Source organism: Oryza sativa, chromosome 8, assembly GCF_034140825.1.
Source record: "Oryza sativa Japonica Group chromosome 8, ASM3414082v1".
NCBI classification, from domain to species: domain Eukaryota; kingdom Viridiplantae; phylum Streptophyta; class Magnoliopsida; order Poales; family Poaceae; genus Oryza; species Oryza sativa.
In genome coordinates, this window is record NC_089042.1 from 11,325,001 (window position 1) to 11,341,890 (window position 16,890).

General features: G+C 45.1%; 2 protein-coding genes and 1 long non-coding RNA gene across 3 annotated transcripts in view; 2 read left to right on the forward strand and 1 right to left on the reverse strand.

Moving 5' to 3' along the window:
• Positions 1 to 4,917, forward strand: part of LOC136351294 (uncharacterized) — a 9,851-nt gene extending 4,934 nt beyond the window's left edge. Inside the window, exon 5 of the long non-coding RNA XR_010734278.1 lies at positions 118 to 4,917. This is a non-coding gene — a long non-coding RNA (uncharacterized lncRNA). The remainder of the gene's footprint in view (positions 1 to 117) is intronic.
• A 2,967-nt stretch (positions 4,918 to 7,884) lies between these two features.
• On the reverse strand, positions 7,885 to 9,140 carry LOC112936195 (uncharacterized). Its single transcript, XM_026019986.2, has one exon. The coding sequence runs from the start codon at positions 8,800 to 8,802 to the stop codon at positions 7,885 to 7,887; it is 918 nt and encodes a 305-aa protein (XP_025875771.2). The 5' UTR covers positions 8,803 to 9,140.
• A 3,529-nt stretch (positions 9,141 to 12,669) lies between these two features.
• On the forward strand, positions 12,670 to 16,204 carry LOC4345171 (uncharacterized). Its single transcript, XM_015793969.3, has 4 exons — positions 12,670 to 13,375; positions 14,399 to 14,802; positions 15,342 to 15,440; positions 15,528 to 16,204. The coding sequence occupies exons 1-4, from the start codon at positions 12,761 to 12,763 to the stop codon at positions 15,757 to 15,759; spliced, it is 1,350 nt and encodes a 449-aa protein (XP_015649455.1). The 5' UTR covers positions 12,670 to 12,760; the 3' UTR covers positions 15,760 to 16,204.
• The last annotated feature ends 686 nt before the right edge of the window (positions 16,205 to 16,890 follow it).

Sequence of the window (16,890 nt, forward strand, 5' to 3'; positions counted from 1 at the left end):
CTTTGCACTTAGGACAATAGGAGATGAAATACTGGTAATGTTTTCTGTGTTTTGTGTGCAAATGGTTGATCACCCATCCATTTTGGTTGGAATGAGAATTCCTTGTTTCCTCTACAGCTGCTGGAGAAGTCCCCATTCTAGTTAGGGCCAGCAATTTCTTGGAAACACGACTTTCATCATCTGTCTAATTCGTGGCCATATGAAACAGTCAAGAGGTACCTGATATATACTGTGGTTAAGATGGAGAACTTTTACGGTGTTTGCATTCCAAAAAGGGTAAAGATCCAACGCTCCTCAATCACAGGTACCATGTTAAAGGTATTTAAGTATTGATATAGGTATTTAGATACTAAGGGTAAAAATATAATTTTGCTAGTAGAGTGAAAAGGGTAGAATTGTCCTCCAAATTATAATAGGTAACGCATAGGTACGCTCTACACAGTATCAGCGTATCTTTTACGTGGTTTCTTGAAGATTTACGTTGTATTCGAGTTAAGTCACCGTAGTTTTCTTTGATGTTCTCTTTTGCGTAGATTTCTCTAGATTTACATTGTATTGTTATAATACGTTTGTAGCCTAATTATGTGAATTTTTTCTACATTTACATTTTGTTCCAACGAACACATAAAAACTCATACCTTAATTCTGTTAAAAATTATAGTTTGTTTCCAGCAAGATATTTATATTGTGTTTCAGAAACATGACCAGTTAAAATATCACCCAAGGTTAGCATCAATTTAAATTATACATTTCATCAATTTATGATACTTGCTTCCAATTGAACATGCTATGTCAAGTTAACCAACAACATATCAACACAAGTAGTCTGACTCATGGTGAGCATGCTCACAAACACCAATATCATACCCGCTAGATAAATATGTCAGACAAACTTCATCAACAATAGCCTTTTTACAACAAAAGGTCATAGGTTCTTCTCCGTTTGACCTCTTTTGCGGCATTTCTTCTTTCAGCATATGATTTTCTTATGCTAAAGCCTTTATCCCAAGCGTACTTGTTGTAGAAGTGAATTCCTTCATCCTCACTATTGAATGTCTTGCTGACAATTTGTTGGTACTCCAACAATTCCTCAACCGATATCCCTGTATCCTCCATCAGTGCTTAAAACCTACAAGAAACAACATTTAATTTTTAGAACACCCTTTACCATCTTGAGTTAATTTATAATTTTAACTCAAATTGTACATAGCAGATTGCTTTGTATAAACAAATCTACAAAAGCTAATTTAGTGTACAACTAATTTGCATGCGGTACATACGAAAGAATAGTGCACTGCATTAACAAGAACTAAACTATGTAAATAAGAAAATTCAATATGTGTCAATTCAGGCCCTACCCAAGTAAACTTAGGGATCCATGAACTCGGTAAAAACTATAACAATTGTGTAAATAAGCATAGGAGATCTTACCTATGCACTTGTTACATACGTGTCAATCAGATTATGTCTCATATTCAAACACAAGACAGTGCCAATGCTTCTCCCTCAATTATGTCACCAAGCAAGTTCACCTATTCAAACCCCAATATGAAGAACATATTAGGATATCTCTTTTTGATCCCTTGTACGAAGAAATTTGTGAACTACATAAATAACTAATCAACTACGTAAATAAGCATAGGATATCTTACTTATACACGCACCCGTACATGTCAATCAGATCTTGCCTCCTGTTCAAACGCTCAACCATGCCAGAGCTTCTTCCTTAACCGTGTCTCCTCGTGGGTACACCCATTAAAACACTAGAAGAACACCATTGGAGAAGATCTCGTTTAATATACCACAAATTGACAAAAATTCTAAATCCCTTATATAAGGAACTTATGAACTATACATAAATAACTAATCAACTCTGTAAATAAGCATAGGATAATTTACTGATGCGTTAGGTTGACGTCGACCAGGCGATCTAGTCTCCTCTTCAACCCTCAACCATGCCAAAACTTTTCTCTCTGTCTCCTTTCGGCGAATCTGTCTCCTTCCGGTGAAACATCCAAACCCTAGAACAAGAACGAACCCAAGGGAAAGAAGAATGGAGATGCGATCTGTTACGGATCGATCGGATTGATATCCGTGATTTACTCTTTTCTCTGATGGCTTACTGATCTGGATACTGACTTACCGATCTGAATACTGACAGATGGATGTTAGTATTCAATTAACGTATAATGCCTATATTTTACAAGTTAATTACTCCACTGCCATCATGTTACATTATTTTTGTTCCGTACCTTGCCCCTCTCTTGATTAACGGTTCACGTTGTTCCACCTCCAAGTACCTCCAAGTACCTCGCAAACACCGTAAAAGATCTCGGTTAAGATGAGTGGTGTACAACATTTGATTGAACATATTGACTTATTAAAATGGCAACAGAGGCACACATTACTTTTGTTCTCGTACAAACAGATGTTTTAATGTGCCCATGCTAATGGTCACTTGGGAACAAAAGGAGTTTGCATTTTGCACTGCATAAAGTGCACTCTGTTTCGCTTTGCACCAGATTTAACACATGCTTTCACTTTACACCAGTCCCTATTTATATAAGTTTCACTTAGCACCAGGATATACATGGACACCGGTAATTTATTTTGATGGAAATAAACAATTGCACTGGCCTTGCATTGCATGCATTATTAGCTATTGTCATTTCAAGTGTTTCCAAAACCAGTCAAGCATTAAGGCAAGAGATTGTTCAGCAGTTCTGACAGCAAACGGGTTGCTGGCGTTATATCTGCAAGCAAAGCCATGAGGCATGAGCCACTTCTGGAAAGATCCTGGCAAAGTAATCAACCTGCAACCAAGATGCAATCCATAAGAAGCTCTTTATAACTTGTTTCTTTTCTTAAAGATCATTGGGTGGTTGTGTTAAAGAAATAAAAATAAACAATTGTAAAGCTTGTTTATTGACAATGTGCTAACGTTTAAACTTGTTTATTGAAAACGGTAACAAGGCACAGGGAACTATGCTGATGCTTTTGTGTAGAATAGTGTGCAGAGAGAGAGGTTACTGTGAATATTAGACTTGTTGTATTTTAAGCCTTAGCGCTCTTTCCAGCTTAAAGGATTAGATTCTTTTCGTTTTCTGATAGCATGCTTTTCAAACTGCTAAACGATATATTTTGTGCGAAAACTTTCTATAAAGAAGTAGTTTAAAAAATCCAACAAATTTATTCATAAAAAATTATATATTAATACTTAATTAATCATATGCTAATCTTATTTCTTATTTTACGTGCGGCTAATCAGTCCACCGCACCTGCTGAAACGGGCGCACCCTTAGTGGGCCAGTATATATAAGTACATGACTTGGATCTCAAGTGATCCTATGGAAACTAATCCTACCTAGCATAATTTGGCATCAAGTGCCAATGAAGACCAGCGGGAACTAACCTCATTTCTTTGACGAAGGCATTCACAAACAGGTACACTAATCTTGATGGTGTATTATCAGCTCCAAGGATTTCAATGGGGCATTTGACATCTGTGTCAAGGTGAATTTGGAATAAGAAAAACAGAGACTATACTTGGATACAACTTACATGAAATTATTAAACAATATTCATGTATATATATAGCGCAACCATAGTATGTTCACCTTTCATATCATCAGCAGTCATTAATGAAGGATGAGAGATGACAACCCCTTCAACCCTTCAACCTCATTGGTTTTTGCAACCTCAACAGCTAACTTTCCTGTTTGTTGAACTTTTGTTCTTAGGCCTCTCACAGTGCTCCTACGTGGTGGGTTACCTCATCTATGCGGAGAGAAAAACAAGTGGGCTCCATAGCTCTCATAGGTTTTTCACGTCTCTCTTGAGCAACGAGTGTCTTGGCGACTTGCTCTGAAAAAGTTTGGCGCAGCCTCGCCACGGGGCCCGCCACGACTGCGCCGCCGCCGACCACTGCGCCTCCCTCCCGTCAGCCCGTCGACAACGCAACCGCCGTCCGCCACGACCGTGTCTCCCTCCTGTCAGCTTGTCGACGACGCCACCGCCACCCGCCATGACCGCTCGTGGTCACCCTCCGAGCCCTCGTCGCCGCTTGGAAGTCGAGATGAAGCATGAGGACGAGGACGCCGTTGCCGCTCCACTCCAGATCCGCGCCACCGCTGTCGCCCTCCGCCGCTCGAGGTCGTCGTCCCCCTGCTCGGCGAGCTCCTTGACGCCGGTCAAGCTCATCGTCGTCTTCGTCCGACATCGGTGGGGAAATAACTCGTGCCGGCGGAGGGACGAGGGGAGAGCCGCCGCCGCCGTCCTCCCGCCGCTGCACGGCATGGAGGACGCCGCCGCCGCCGCTCGACCCGGAGGACGACGCTGCTGCTTGGCCCGAAGGAGAGGAGAGACGGCGCCGGCGAAGGGAGGAGGGGAGCCGGCGCCGGCGAAGGGAGGAGAGAAGAGCGCGGCCCCCACCGCTGCCGCCGCCGCCGCCGAGCTCGACGAAGACCCAGAGGTCAAGCGGCGAAGGAGGAGCCGGTGAGGAGTTGGGGGTTTGTGGGTCCCACACGCGGTGCTTGCACTGTGAAGAGAGGGTCTTCAAAGCTTTTTATCCTAGCTGTTATCTTGTGGTAACTTATAGTGGGTGCTTGCACTGTGAGAGGCATTAAGACTACAATATGAACGATATCTAGCTATGGTATTTAGATAAGAATTTACAAAGTTTTCTAAAGTCTATTACTGATGTAATGATGTAGGAGTGTAGGACGATATGTAAACACATATTTATGCTGTTTAATTAGTTTGCTTACCGCCCCAACAATAACCTCCAACTTCAACAATAGATTTCCGTTCTCTTTTTAGAGCAGCAAAGATCAGTTTAGCATCTTCAGCTGCCTTCACCTGAAATCTCAATTGAATATACTGATCAATATCAACTAATTGACTCCTCGATAATCGTCATCGAATAAGCTATGGAATTGGTGAAAACAATTACTGGAGAGTGAGCCATGATCCATTGTGTAATGTTTATACTTGGTTCTCCATTGTAAGGTCGCCCGTGGAAGAAATCAGGCACCACGACGTAATATCCGGCTTCACCAACTTTGTCAGCTATTTTCCTGTAATTGTCAGCATCATTAACCACAGCTGCTTTAACTTGTTTTTGCAATCTAGAACGGGAATAAAAATGGAAGGTGTATTGAAAGAAATTTAGTTGGGACATCTTACTAGCTAAAGGAAGCACTTAAACTTGGAATTAAAAAAACAGAAACCTTAGCACAATCCACATGAAGGAAGCACGGTGTTACTGTAATATTATTGAAGTTCAAGATATTTTTACAGAAACTGGAATAGTGAAATCGGACCATCGTTAATCTTTGATTATCCATTAATAAATCAACTTTACAAGGACAACAATGAAATATTACTATGACTATTAATAATAACCAAGTCGTATGTTGGTGATATGGGCTCAGGGGTACGCACAATAGAGAGAAAGAATCCTTCCATCTGGCCACGTGGCCGCGCGGCCTGCTCTCCCCCACCCCCCCCCCCCCCGGGGGAGGTCAAGCAGTCGTGAAGCGGCCAAGGGGCCTCGAAGTGCCTCGTCGCACCCATCGGGCCCTTGGAGCGCGCTGCCCCGAGGCCCTCGCTCGGCTGCCACGTGGCGGCCAAGTGGGCAGAGGAAGGGGCGCTGCCAAGCGCTTTAAATGAGCGGCGCCCCAACCGTCCCTCGCCGCGTTTAATGCGGCGTGGGCAAGCGTGCGGCACTGCCCGATTGACATGCGTCAATCGGCCTATGACCGGTCGCAGGCGGATGGGACGGGTGGCAGCACACCCACGTCCCGCCCTGTGTTAGGCGGAGTGGGGGCAGGTATGCCCCGTCTCATCGGCACGTAGTCGAGCGTGCCCCCCGTGCATGAATCCACAAAAATCCCCATGGAATTAAGAGGGAATGACATGGATGTCCCTCGTGTCAGGCGGAGGACGGCGCTGGGACCCACCTGGGGGCGAACAACTGTCTTGCTTCAGTTGAAGGCATGGACGGTGGCTTGACCCAGGTTGTGTGGGCCCCCCTCCAATGATGAAATATGTAAGAACGGTGCATGTGGTATCTCCTTAAACTATAAAAGGAGTACCTTGCCCACCGAAAGAAAGGAGGCGACTTGAGAAGCTTGAGGCTAGGGTTGGAGCTCCCTTGTAACAGCACAAGCTTAATTCCACACACAGGAGTAGCGTGTTACGCTTCCTAGTGGCCCGAACTTGTATAATCCCTTGTCTCTCACTCGTTTGCGAACCATCTAGTTAGCTAGATCCCAGGCAAAGATACGCTCTTGATCATCTCGTCTTATTCCCTGGCCGAACTCACAAGGGGGGGTCTCACGTCCTCCCGCTAGAGAGGATCACTCCTCGACATTCTAGCCGCCAAACATGAGGATGTAGAAATCCGTCGTGAACACCTCTGCGATGCGCGCAGAAGTTCATTGCCTGGGAAGATGCGGGGGCAGTTGGCCACCGTGACGTTGAGGCCAACGCGGGGGCAGTGGGCGACCCACGGGTGAGTAGGTGTGAGTACGTAGAGCCGGAGTCGATGAGGGTGTACAGCTCGACGTCGCCCAGGCGGACCATGCATATGACATGCACTCGCGAGCTGGCTGCCTCTGGAGTCGTCGTGGAAGAGTCGTCGTCGGCGTCGGTGTACTCCGGATCGAGGAAGAAGAGGCATCGGCAAGTGTGTGATTGTGGCCGCGGGAGTAAGGTTCATCACAGTTGAAACAACGTCACTCTTCCATCTCCTCCGCAGACAAGCGGCGGCGGCAGTAGGATCGGGGATGGCCGGGCGGAGCAGCAGCCGGTAGGGGGCGGCGGCCGGCCGCCGGTCGTGGTGGGCACGGGCGGCGCACCGCCAACTCACGGCATTCGAAGGAACGGCCAGACTCATGGTATATATGAAAACACTAGAAGCGGGGATGGAAGATGAGGACCACGAGAGACAAAAAAAATCGATGCTATTCATCCGTGAACGAAACATTGCGCTTGAATGTCACTGCAAGTTTGCAAGATATATAATCGCTCTAATTCTTTTGGATTGCATAATAAATTGGAAGCAACTACATGTCGGGTATCCGATCTGGGGGTGGGAAAATCGGATGCCCACGTCATGCTGACGTCATGTCCACGTTATACATGCAAAACTACTTTAAACTATTTTTTTTCTTAAATTATTTATCCAAATCATGATCCGATTGTACGATTAAATTCATTGTAACTAAATCTTTAAAACAAGACCACACATGGATATATTTCGATGGAATTTTTTTAAGCTTATTATTGAATTATTTTTAAATGTTGCACACTGTTCTACTAAATATATCGGAATTGTTTCACTAAATAGATCAAAAATGTTTCAATCGTTTAAATCGGACATTGTTTCACCTTATATAAAAACAATGTTTCAGCAAATAATAAAAGAATGTTTCAGTTCATTGCAACATTTGATCCATACGTAGTGAAACATTATAAGTACACTAGGTGAAACATTTTTTATGGAACAAAAAATTAAACGAATTCCCTCAATAGAGAGTTTCCAAAATATATGGGTGATTTGTTGCAATAGAATATGTATGTGGAGACACGTGGCAGGGACGGCGCCGAGTACAAATGTAGGTCAAATTTAGTCCTGTATGTTTGTGTATAGACTTGTATTATTACAAAAGATGTTACTAATTTTTTTTTAATTTTTTCTATAACTATTTGAGTTGCATGCAAATGATAGGTGCCATGGCAGCTGAAACAACTGCATGTTTTAAAGGACACGAAGGATAGTAGTAGAGAATTAGTAGAGACAGTCTCACGTGGATTGCACACAGGATTACATGGCAAATTAAACAGAAGTTATAGCCACCAGGATACATGCAAACTTGTGCACTAGGGGTGGGGCAATTTGCTACTGATACAATCACCGCTCCAGGAATGCAAGCGGTCAACATAGCAGACGAGGTACTGGTCAAGGTTGCAAGGCCTGGCAGAGGGATGGAGCCTCCACTCTTCATCGAGGCAGAACTGGTGCGGCGGTTCAATCCTCCTGTCGTCGATAGTGTAGACGCTGAACTTGGATGTCCTGTAACGCTGAAGACGGTAGCCCAGGTATATCGCATCGGTAGCAAGAGACGGGAACGTCTCGGTGGACATGAGCAGGCAGTGCGTGTTGCCCACGAACGCCGCGTGTCGCCCAAGGCTCCGCACGGGGAGGAGGCTCCTCTCGCTCTTGGGCTTAGCGATGTCGTCCAGCTCCAACACCTCCAGGCGGCCGGTGAAACCGCCCACCGTCGTGAATAGCTCTGCTGGATCATAGGCTTCCGCGCCACCGAAGTGCTTGATGTCAATCCAGTACCGCACCATCAGCATCGCCGTCCCGCTGCCGACGAGGAAGGAGAGCACACGGTTCAGGTGATGCGTATCTGGTGGGCACATGCGGCGTTGGTCGATGATTTCCACCAACCGAGGCAACGGCGGCCGTAGCTCCAGCACGTACATGGAGCCCTCCGGCGAGGCGACGTAGCAGCGGCCGCGCCAGGAGAGCACGGAGTGGAAGAGGAGCTGGCCTTGGGAGTCGTACTCCCGGTAGGACGCCTCGCCGGGGTTTACCAGCGTCCAGTGCGAATCGCCAGGCTTGGCGACGATGATGCTCCTCACCGTGTCCCTCAGGCAGAGCACGAGGGTGGGCGGGGAGGTGGTGTCGTCGAACCCGGCGCCGTTGAAGATTCGGAGGTTGAAGCGGCGATCCCGGCACATCGCGGATAGGGAGGAGGGCACGGCGGCGGCGGCGGTGGCGGTGGCGGCCATGAGGAAGATGGCGGGGAAGTCGGTGATGGTGTTGGTGAGAGGGTCGAGGAGGGAGATGAGGTTGGTGGCCTTGTTGAAGAGGACGAGGAGGCCGTCGGCGGCGCAGAGGTGGCAGTGGGTGGAGAGCGCCGGGAGGACGACGCCGATGGAGGCCGCCGTCGCGAGGTTGAGGAGGCGGCGGCGAGGAGGCAGCCGCCGTGGTGGGGGTGGGGTGATGGTGAGCACCGCCCAGTTGCGCGGGCGGAAGCGGGCGTCCAGGCGTCGTACGCGCGGGTCGGCGGTGCGCTCGCGCCACGGCCCGCACACGGCGCGGAAGCGGATGTACTCGGCGACGTCGACGGCGAGCAGCCGACCGGCGATCTCCCCGACCATTTCAGCAAGTAAGTTGGCCCAGTCCCTCCAGTCTTGTGGATCGTGGAGGACAAGAACCGCTTCTGCCTTCCGGCGGCGCGTTCGTATAATCATTTCTTCGGATTCGTGGGCAATGGATTTGGATTTGGATGCTCCTCCTGTAGGGGGCTGCGGCTGCGGCTGCGGCTGCGGAAGGCTCCGGCGCAGCGACCGCGCCCTCGCCCGCGTCATCATGATTCCTGAGATCATCAAATAACGGCCTTCATCCGCAGGCTTGCGGCGGTAGCCATGGGACAGCCGGCGGCGGAAGGAAATGGAGGGAGCGAGTAATTAGGTTTAAGGTGGCGAGCAGCTGTGGGTGGGCCTTTGTACGCAGGCCCAAGTGTTTTCAAGGCAGTCGAATAAGTGGCGGCCCAAGTGTACAAAGTAATGTTTCTTCTTTGTTGCCTCTTCCGCTCTGCTACCCGTTACCCCAGCAGTGGAGGGGGCTGCAATCAGTAAACAAATCTCCCGGTGTTATTGCATGTGTAAAATGATTTTCCTAATTTCAGTTGATATTGTGAAATCCTGTTATAATTACAGTTGTGTTTTACTCCAGAGTCCTGAGTCCTGACTCCTGTTGAAGCTGTTTTAGTCGGGATGTATTATCTAGCTGCATGCTCCTGTATATATGAGCTTGTACTTTCTGTATTAACCGTAATACCATCAATGTTTTACACCTAAGGAATAAGCGTAAAATCTAAATCGAGAGGCATCTCGTTTTAGTACTAACGAGCAACGGGACATCACATACGGGAAGAATTGCGTTCACGAAAGAAGAATCACTTAATCCTTCAAGTAAGTACAAAACATATTCCTACAACTCATGCTTCAAATAAAATTTTTTTCTTGAATTATTTATCCGATCTACGATCTGATTACACCGTTGTATTCGTAATAATTAAATATTTATAACAAGATAGCACATGATATATATTTATGAAAAAATATAAATTACTTTTAGATTTCATTAAATTAATTCTGAGATATATAAAAGCAAATTTAATAAAGTCTAAAAGCAATTTAATCTATATAGAAGTAAGTAACTTTAAAAAAAAGAAAGTAACTTGTCACAGCAATTAAAGTAAATCTATTATGGGGGTCAAAAATAAGTCTATCTAGAAAAATTTAATCAACATATTATATAACAAACCAATAAAGTATAAACTATTCACTGAATGTCTGAAAAATAATTTAGGCAAATCTAAAAGTAATTTATATATATGATAAATGTAATTTACATATATAATGAAAGTAATTTACAACATATATATATTTTTCATCATAATATAATTATTTAATATCTTGTTATAAAGATTTAATTACGATGAGTACAATGGTATAATCGGATTGTAGATTGGATATGTAATTGAAACAAAAGTTTATTTGAAGTTTAGCAATTAGGATTATCTTTCCTTATTGTTACATGCTTGCATACTCCCCCCGTGGGAAAGGGATGAGTGCTAATTAGACATGTCTATTTTTGAAACAGTGCACTCGGTTGAACATGGTACTGGTTATGAAAACAATTGGGTCGTTGGTTTATGCTATCACGAGACCACTAGCCATGTAGTGGCATTCTTATTTTCCCTTCTAAAGTGATGCCTCTTAGACATGTATGAAAAATTAAATATAGATAAAATGAAAAACTAATTGCACAGTTTCTATAGACGAATCTTTTGAGCCTAACTAGTCCATAATTAGCCATAAGTGCTACAGTAACCCACATGTGTTAATCCACATGTGTTAATGACGGATTAATTAGAATTAATAAATTCGTCTCGCGGTGGCAATTTATGAAATTAGTTTTTTCATTTGTGTTCGAAAACCCTTTCCGATATTCGGTCAAACATCCGATGTGATACTCAAAAATTTTCTTTTCACAAACTAAGGCCTTGTTTAGTTCCCCGAAATTTTTTTCCCAAAAACATCACATCGAATCTTTAGATACATGCATAGAGCATTAAATATGGATTACAAAAAACTAATTGCACAGTTAGAGGGAAAATCACGAGACGAATCTTTTAAGTCTAATTAGTCCATGATTAGCAATAAGTGCTACAGTGAACCACATGTGCTAATGACGAATTAATTAGGCTCAAAAGATTTGTCTCGTGGTTTCCAGGCAAGTTATGAAATTAGTATTTGCATTTGTGTCCAAAAATCTCTTCTGACATCCGGCCAACATCCGATGTGACACCCAAAAATTTTCTTTTCACGAACTAAACAGGCCCTAAACAAGACCTAAGAGCATCCCCAACAGCTCCTCTATTCGGTCCTCCATCCCCTTTTTGGCGCATGGAGGAGAAAAACAACGCTCCAGCAGAGGCTCCATCACACATGCCATTTTTGGAGGTCCTCCAAACCAAACCCTTCACAAGGCAAATATGGCGGTTCTCTCTTCTCATGCCATCCTCCAACTGCCCATGTCCCAATCCAACTCGCGCCATCATCAAGACTACATACTGTGGGGGATTGACGAAAGAGAGGAGGTGTGTACCGGAACTCGGTGGAGATCGCCGGAGTAGGTGGAGAGGCAGCGGATTTAGCGGAGAGGCCCGCACCCGCTGTCACCGCCGCCCACAGCTTCGCCCGCGCCACCCGTAGCTTCGCCCCGCCGCTCCACCGTCTCAGCCATCGCCACCGCCCGCAGCTTCACCCCGCTGCTCCGACGTCCTAGCCATCGCCGCCGCCCGCAGCTTCGCCCGCGCCGCTCCGTCGTCCTAGTCGTCCCCGCCACCCCCGCAGCTTCGCCCGCGCCGCTCTGCCGTCCCAGCCATCGCCGCCGCCCGCAGCTTCCCACGCGTCGCTTCGCTATCGCGGCCGTCCCCGCATCCTACAGCTTTGCCCGCACCGCTCCGTCGTCCCGGCCGTCCCCACCGCCTGCCACTTCGCCCGCGCCCCCGCCGCTCCACCTTCGGCCCTCCTCCTCCACTCTTCCCCATCTTTTTCCCTCTTCTCTTGGCTCTGTCATGTCTTGCTGTCGGTAGGGGTAGTGATAGAGATTATTAGAATACTATTCTCCTAATTAGTACTCCATCCGTCCTAAAATATAAGTATTCAAATGCTTATATTTTAGGACGGAGGTAATATTTGGTAGATCTAGAATACAATAAATTTAGTTTTTTTTGGCATAATATACAAATATAGCTATTATAAACAATAATACAAAATATATAGTTAGTTGAAAGATATTATTAAAATATAGAAAGATGTGATATGGAGTATGTAATATGGATAATCTGTTGGAGTAAAAAGAAAAATAAAAGAGAAATCTTTTTAGAGACCCATCCATATAAGAATATGAGAATATAGAGAATAAAATTCAGATGAGCTCCAGGGGATGCGCTTGTTAAATTCCCCTCATTTCAAAGGGGCGCTTTTTAATCTTCTGGCGCGCTTTGGTCCTCGTGCCTCCATAGTCCCCAACTACTCGTCGTGTGCCTTCTTCAATGCTTCCGCTCCAGGAGCTCCAGTAGCAGCAGAAGTTGCCTGCAACAGCCGGGCCCACCACCGCCTCCTTCCCCCAACCAGCGTGAGCCCACCACCGCCCATTGCCGCCGCGACAATGGCGTCGCCGCCGGAGCCGGAGCCGGACGCCGGCGGCCTCACCGACTACGAGCGCCGCCGTGCGGAGAACATCCGGCGCAACGGCGTCATCCTCGACTCCCTCCGCCGCAAGGCCGCCGAGCTCTCCGCCATCATCCAGCTCTCGCGCCCCCCCACCAAGAAGCAGCAGCCCCGCGCGCGCCCCCGCGCCGCGCCCGCCGTCGTGCGCCGCTCCCTCCGCACGCAGGGCCTTCCTCCACCTCCCGCCTCCGGGCCAGCGCCAGCGCCACCTCGCCGCAGCACCCGGATCACCCCGTCCCTCGCCTCCGCCATCCTCGACGCCACCTCTCCCCCCGCGTCCGAGGCCAAGGTCCGCGACGACGGCTTCGACGCCAGGACGGAGCTGGTGCTGAGGCCCTCCAACGTGAGGAGGCTCGTGTCGGCGGACAGGATACCGTCGTTGCGGATCCTGCCGCTGGTGGACCGGACCGTGGTGGCGGCGGGGAGCAATGTCGGGCATGTTGGGTTCTGGGTCGTCGATGACGATGGTGACGACGCACACAGGGTGTTCGAGTATATGCCTCACCTGAGCTCTGTGGGAGCAATCGTTGCACACGCAGCCAAGCCGCACAAGGTGATGTTTTTCCTGTTCCTCTGCTCGTGCACTGCCTATGTTCTCAGAGTAATTGAGCATTTCATATATAATTTGGTGTAGCTGAAATAGTATTCGATTGGGTGACTGAACGAATAAGTATTTGCTAGAGAGTAAACTGTGCCGATGCTTCATATACAACCTGCAAATACTTAGTTATTATTTATGGGGATAGTTGATGTTTGCCGCTTCAAAAAAAAGTTAAATTTGGCACCCTTTTCTCATTACTACTCCCTCCGTCCTATAATACAAAGTATTTTGACTTTTTGTTTGCACTGTTTGACCATTCGTCTTATTTAAAAAATTTTAGAACTATTATTTATTTTATTTGTGACTTAATTTATTATCCAAAGTATTTTAAGCATAACTTTTTATTTTTTATAATTGCACAAATTTTTTGAATAAGACGAGTGGTCAAACAATACAAGCAAAAAGTTAAAATCCCTTATATTATGGGACGGAGCGAGTAGAATTTTAGTTTTACTTGATGGTATTTGTAGAAACAAAGATCAATTGATCAATGGAAATTATCAAAATTTCTAGTCCTGATGATCACACATTAAATTAACTTGGATTCCCTTCGGTAGTTTGGTTGGCTGAATTAGATGTTGGGATTTAGGGTCTGGTGAGATGGGCCATGGCCTTTGCCCAAATTGGAAATATCTCATGGGCCCTCAATTTCCACCAGTTGTTGGGCCAAATACTGGGCTTCCAATCATGGGCCCTTACGATTGAACTAAACAGCGAGTCTTCTTCATATCTTGGTCGTACCTAGCTAACTAATCATTTGCCAAGAGAGCAACACTGTTGGGAGTCATCCCACCGCTGTGGTCTTTGTAATGTTGATAACCTTGTCTTTATGGTCAAAATATCTTTAGATAGCTCTGTGCTTGGAGGCTTTGCAGCACAAAATAGTTTTCTTTGTGGTAAATTTTATCTTGTTGAATATATCCACTTTCAAATCTCGACTGTTATTTAAATTGATTTCCATGATATATTTTGCAGATTTACAGCTGTAGTCACGGAGGTGAAATATGTCTTATGGACCTTGAGAGAGAGAACTTTAATATTACCCGGCTGTCCGAATTTCCTATTTTGTCACTTTGTCAAGCGCCAAATAGCCCCAGCTGTCTATATTTTGGTGAAGAAACAGATGTGAAACTTTTTGATGATAGGATTGGTAAGGTGTCAACCTCATGGAATGCACATGCTAGCAGAATCAACTCAATAGATTTTCATCCAGAGAACACATATATGTTGGCCACAAGTTCAAGAGATGGAACTGCTTGTATGTGGGATTTGAGAACCATGAAAAAGAAGGGAGCGGAGAGCTTGGTGGTTCTTGAACATGACAGAGGTCTTCAGTCAGCTTATTTTTCACCAAGCGGACATATGGTTGCAACTACAAGGTGATCATTTACCTAGGCTATTCCTACACTTCTTCAGCAGCTCCCTGTAATTTACATCTTCTCTGTTTTTGATAGAACGGATCTCTCTTGACATTTTGAATAATGAGACATGTCTCTAATATCATTATATCACAGCCAGATCCAATATTAGATTACTATCATGTGACGTAATCTTGCAATGCTATATATTGCTTTCATAGTTTGTATCAGTTGTAGTTCTGCTTTGTAAATATACAAGGAGCTGTATGTAGAGAGTGGGTTACGGTATTATTGTGAATGCCACCTGTTATCTATTTATATTTACAAATAATATAGATAAACTCAATTGTTAAGTGAAACAAATTTATTCAATTAGAATTAGTAGCAGCATTATTACCTCATCAGTGCATATATATTATATACCAAGTCCTTGAAGTTGGGTAAGGAATCAAAATGGTGCAAGAATGGCAAATGGATGACAATTTTTTTAGGATGAGATGGATGAGGCTTTGACTGAGATTATATGTGCCCAGGACTGACCTTATTCTTATTGTATGCAGCTTAGATGGTATTGTCCGAGTTTTTAGTGTGGATAACTTCGAAAACTTTCATACAGTGGAGCGAAATAACAATATCGGCACACATCTTTCTACATTCAAGTATAATAATGGCTCTTTCCTCATTGTTATCCTTAATCCATATCTAATTAATCTTTCTGACTTCACGCATTAAACTAAATGTTGCAGGGCAATCTGGGGCTGGAATGACATGGACTTGTTTATTGGAAATGCGACACGTGCAATAGATGTTATCTCAGTTGACCTGAATGACAGTAGCATCTCAACTACGAACAACGCATGTCTCAAGAGCGAACACATGGTTTCCATCCCATACCGATTTTCTGCGCACCCATGTAAAGTTGGTCACCTTGCTTGTTCAAGCTCCAGCGGCAAGGTGTTTCTTTGGACCAGAGCATGAACCAACAAGGCTTCAAATGACTGATTCTTTTGACTCAACTTTTGGTAAGGTGTTAATTTTGATGGTTGCAACACCTAAGTCTTGTTTCATACTCCCCAAGGCATGAACAGATGACTGATATATTTAGATGGAAGAGGATCCTCTAAACTTCCCATGGTAAAGCTAAGTTAGAGAAGCATAGTGCTGTGATTTTTGGGCACATATCAGTCATCTCATCTGATATGAGATGGATGGTTCTAGATTCTCCTTACAGTGCTATGCTACAGTGAAAACACTAACTTTTGTGTGCTACAGTGAGTCGGCATAGAACCCAACACTGTGCGCTACCATGCTCCTCTGACAGTTACTTCACAACATCAGAGGAACCGGATCCATTTAGATGGTGTACATACAACTCGTATAATGGGTTATATCTCTAGTTATTGCAATATATTTGCACTGTCAATGATTTGGGCTGTCTATTTATCAGTTCTGTATTTTTCTCCCTATCTATCGGTCATTTCTTAACTGGTAGGAATGCTTTCAATTTGTGCACAGCTATAAACCCCTCACTCATGATCATCGGCAGTCATGCCCTGCTACCCATTATACGAGAGTGAATCAAAGAACCCAATACTTAAGCTATTTTCCACATCACATTATATTTGAGGGCATCACCGGGAACCAGCCCATCCCACCCTTCCACCCACATCGCTCCTAGTTTCCCAATCCGGTCACTTCACTGGAGGAAGAACCGCATAAGGTTGAACTGTAGGATCTGAGGGCTTTCATTTGTTACCTAAAATTTAGGAAAATTGATATACAAATGAATAGCAAAGCCTGGAAAAACAATGGCTGCGGAAAAGAGCTTTCTTTTTATGATGGAAAACAATCCTTAATCATCTAACCCGATATTTTTTTTCGAGGAACCGACGGCAGAAGTTTCTTCTGCCGGAATTTATAGAAGAAGAGAAATGGCCCAGTTAATAAGGGAAACCGGGCCCAAAAACTGAACAAGTAAACGGGAAACCGGCAAAAACCTATAAAAAAAGGAAAAGGAAGCAACTATTAAGACCTCACAAAAGTCATCGTTGCCGAGCTTGCCAAAGGCAAGCAGCTTCGACAACATAATGCACGAGGTCTCCAGAACCA